General features: G+C 51.8%; 1 protein-coding gene across 3 annotated transcripts in view; it reads left to right on the top strand.

Annotated features, from left to right (window-relative positions):
- Positions 1–4034, top strand: part of CERS4 (ceramide synthase 4) — a 48932-nt gene that overhangs the window by 33141 nt on the left and 11757 nt on the right. For 2 of the 3 annotated variants that reach the window (XM_017500105.2, XM_037728354.1), the window contains exon 2: positions 3416–3621. In XM_017500105.2, coding sequence (XP_017355594.1) covers positions 3449–3621 — 173 coding nt within the window. In that variant the 5' untranslated portion in view covers positions 3416–3448. The remainder of the gene's footprint in view (positions 1–3415; positions 3622–4034) is intronic. The other variant, XM_017500104.2, reaches the window with a different exon arrangement.

Below are 4034 nucleotides of genomic sequence, written 5' to 3'. Positions count from 1 at the left end.
TTTTTTTTTTTTTTTTTTTTTTGAGATGGTGTTTTGCTGTGTCACCAGGCTGGAGTGCAGTGGGGTGATCTCAGCTCACTGCAACCTCTGCCTCCCAAGTTCAAACGATTCCTCTGCCTCAGCCTCCCAAGTAGCTGGGACTACAGGCAAGCACCACCATGCCTGGCCACTTTTTGTATTTTAGTAGAGATGGGGTTTCACCATGTTGGCCAGGATGGTCTCGATCTCCTGACCTCGTGATCCTCCCACCTAAGCCTCCCAAAGTGCTGGGATTAAAAGCGTGAGCCACCGCACCCAGCCCTTTCAACTTTTCTGTAGGTTTGAAATGTTTATTGTAAATCTCTGGGGGAAGCCCAGGCACAGTGGCTCACACCTGTAATCCCAGCACTTTGGAAGGCTGAGGCAGGTGGATCACTTGAGGTCAGGAGTTCAAGACCAGCCTGGCCAACATGGTGAAACCCCGTCTCTACTAAAAATACAAAACAATTAGCCGAGTATGGTGGCGCGCGTCTGTAATCCCAGCTACTCAGGAGGCTGAGGCATGAGAATTGCTTGAACCCACAAGGTGGAGGTTGCAGTGAGTTGAGATCACGCCACTGCACTCTAGGCTGGGTGACAGAGAGAGACTCCATCTCAAAATAAAATGTTGGGAGAAATAATCCAGATTCCTCCCTGTGGCCCGCACACCTTGCATGCCCTGTGCTGTCCCTCATCACCTCCCTGGCCTCCCCTCCTCCCTCTCTCCCCCTTGCTCACTCTGCACCAGCCACAGGAGCATCTTTACTGTTCCTCCAACACATCAGGCATGGTCCTGCCTCAGGGCCTTTGCACTAGCTGTGTATTTATCTAGAAAGCCTCTCCCCCAGCCCCACCTCCTTGTGTGCAAACCAGCAACTGTCTCGTCTTTTTTGTTTTTCCCAAAAATGGGGTCTTGCTCTGTCCCCCAGGCTGGAGTGCAGTGGTGTGATCACAGCTCCCTGCAGCCTCAAACTCCTGGGCTCAAGCCATCCTCTCACCTCAGCCTCCTGAGTAGCTAGAACTACAGATAAATGCCACCACATCTGACTACTTTTTAAATTTTGTTTAGAGACATGGTCTTGCTATGTTGCCCAAGCTAGTTTTGAACTCCTGGGCTCAAGCGACCCACCTGCCTCAGCCTCTTAAAGTGTTGGGATTACAGGTGTGAGCAACTGCACCTGACCCAACCTCATCTTTTTTGTTTTGTTTTGTTTTTCAGACGGAGTCTCACTCTGTTTCCCAGTCTGGAGTGTAGTGGCACAATCTCAACTCACTGCAACCTCTGCCTCCCAGGTTCAAGTGATTCTCCTGCCTCAGCCTCCCAAGTAGCTGGGGTTACAGGTGCATGCAACCACACCCCACTAATTATACTTTAGTAGAGAAGGGGTTTCATCATGTTGGCCAGGCTGGTTTTGAACTCCTAATCTGAGGTGATCCACCTGCCTTGGCCTCCCAAAGTGCTGGGATTACAGGTGTGAACCACTGTGCCTGGCCTGACCTCCTCACCTTTAAGTCCCAGCTCAGATAGCACTCCTTAGAGAGCCTCTCTTTGATCACATTTAAAATCATGCCACTCTGTTTTCTACCTGGCCCCGTTACATTTCAGTATCTCATTCATGTATGAATCTGTTTACCTGTTTCTTGGCTGCCCTCTCTATTGGTCTACAAGGTGGACAGGAATGTGTTGGCTTTTTTCCCCTGCTGTGGCACCAAGGCCCAGTCCTGACCTGGCATATACAAGTCAATTGCAGAACATCTCTTTGCCTGGATGGATAGATAGACAGACAGACGGATGGTTGCAAGGATAGATGGATAAATGGATGGATGGAAGGGAAAATGGACAGAAGCGTAGCTGGAAGAATAGATGGATAGAAAGATGGGTGGGTGGAAGGACACATGGGTGAATGATGGGTGAACAGGTGCATGGATGATGGGTGGATGGATGAATGGGTAGGTGGATAGTTGATGGCTAGATGGACAGATGTTTGGATGGGTGGACAGATAGATGGATGGATGATGGGTAGATGGACAGATTTTTGGATGGATGACGGGTGGGTGGAGAGATGTTTGGGTGGGTGGACAGATGGATAAATGGGTAGGTGGATGGATGATGGGTAAATGGATACGTGGGTGGGCAGATAGATGGATGATGGATGGAAGATGGGTGGATGGATGAATGGGTGGGTGGATAGGTGGATGATAGATGGGTGGATGATGGATGATGGGTTGATGGATGAATGGGTGCGTGGATGATGGATGATGGGTGGATGGATAATGGGTAGGCAGACAGATGTTTGGATGAGTAGAGAGAGGGATGGATGATGGGTAGATAGACAGACAGGGGGACAGGTGGACAGAGGAATGAGTGAATGAACAAATTTTCTGAGTGGGAACCACTGTGGTAGGCCAGACTCTTGGCTTAAGATCTCAGGAAAGGGAGCAGCTCTTTGGGCTCCACAAACAGGCTGGGACATGCTAGCTGGAGCTGCCCCACTTTGACTGCCGCTCTGTTATCCAGCAAGCTCAGTCGTGCGATAGGCTCTCTTACCCACCCGCTTCATGGGCTCCGGGATAGTGAGCGAGACCCCTGAAATTCCCACTTAGAGGAGAGTCCACCTTCCAAAGGATGGCCAGGAAAGGAACTCTGGATTCCTTTTTTGAGATGGAGTCTAGCTGTGTCGCCCAGACTGGAGTGCAATGGAACCATCTCGACTCACTGCAACCTCTGCCTCTGGGGTCAAGCAATTCTCTGCCTCAGCCTCCCAAGTAGCTGGGATTAAAGGCGCCTGCCACCATTCCTGGCTAATTTTTGTATTTTTAGTAGACATGCAGTTTCACCGTCTTGGCCAGGCTGGTCTTGAACTCCTGACCTCGTGATCTACCTGCCTCAGCCTCCCAAAGTGCTGGGATTATAGGCGTGAGCCACCGCACCTGGCCAAGACTCAAGTTCTTGACCCCACGCAGCCACTCCCCTGACTTCTGGCTACCATCTTGGCATCAGTTAAGTGCAGAACAGTAACTATTGTGTTGGGCTGTGTTGTTATTACTCTTGTTAAGGATCAGTGGGCCAAGCACTTTAAGTTGAGAAGCCTGGGTATTACTGTCTCTGTTTCACAGATGAACTGGAGGTTCAGAGAGGTCGAGTCATTTGCCTAAAGACACACACTTCAACTCTGCCTCTAACACTGACCAGGCAGTTGGGGGCAGGGGATGAGAATGGAGTGGTGGCTAAGGCCTCTCTCTTCTGGGGCCAGAGGACAGTTCCAAAGTCCCAGGCAAGGGGAGTTCCATCTTCCAGTCCTGCCTCCTGGTTGTCAGCTGTGCTGATAGGGGCCCAAGTAGGAGTTCTGAGGCTCCGGCCTCTCAGGCCCACTTGCCCCACCCATTCTGCTTGCAGAGCTCCCAGCTAACGGGAACCTGTGTCCACAGAATGCTGTCCAGTTTCAACGAGTGGCTTTGGCAGGACAGGTTCTGGTTACCGCCCAACATCACATGGACACAGCTGGAAGACCGGGATGGCCGTGTCTACCCTCATCCCCAGGACATGCTGGCAGCCCTGCCCCTGGCGCTGGTCCTCCTGGCCATGCGCCTCACCTTTGAGAGGTGAGTGACCCATCACCCCCGCGGCCACTCCAGCATGTGCTCCTGCCCCCGCGTGCAATTTGCCATTGCAGCACGTCCCCAGTGGAAGCTGGCTTTTCACCAAAGCGCTTTCCCTGGCTCCACCCTACCCCCAGCCGCCTCCATCCACACTTCTGGCCTCTGATTGCTGGTTTATCAGAACATTGGCCACAGATTGGGGCTGGGTGTGCCAGTATCTTCATAAAACAGGGATGGGAGGCCGGGCACGGTGGCTCACACCTGTAATCCCAGCACTTTGGGAGGCTGATGCAGGCAGATCACTTGAGGTCAGGAGTTCAAGACCAGCCTAGCCAATATGGTGAAACGCTGTCTCTCCTAAAAATACAAAAATTAGCTAGGGATACACCCGTAATCCCAGCTACTCAGGAGGCTGA

This window comes from Cebus imitator, unplaced genomic scaffold (genome assembly GCF_001604975.1).
Source record: "Cebus imitator isolate Cc_AM_T3 unplaced genomic scaffold, Cebus_imitator-1.0 Scaffold263, whole genome shotgun sequence".
Classification (NCBI taxonomy): domain Eukaryota; kingdom Metazoa; phylum Chordata; class Mammalia; order Primates; family Cebidae; genus Cebus; species Cebus imitator.
The sequence above is the reverse complement of the archived record's forward strand: the minus strand, read 5'-3'. Positions and strand labels throughout refer to the sequence as shown.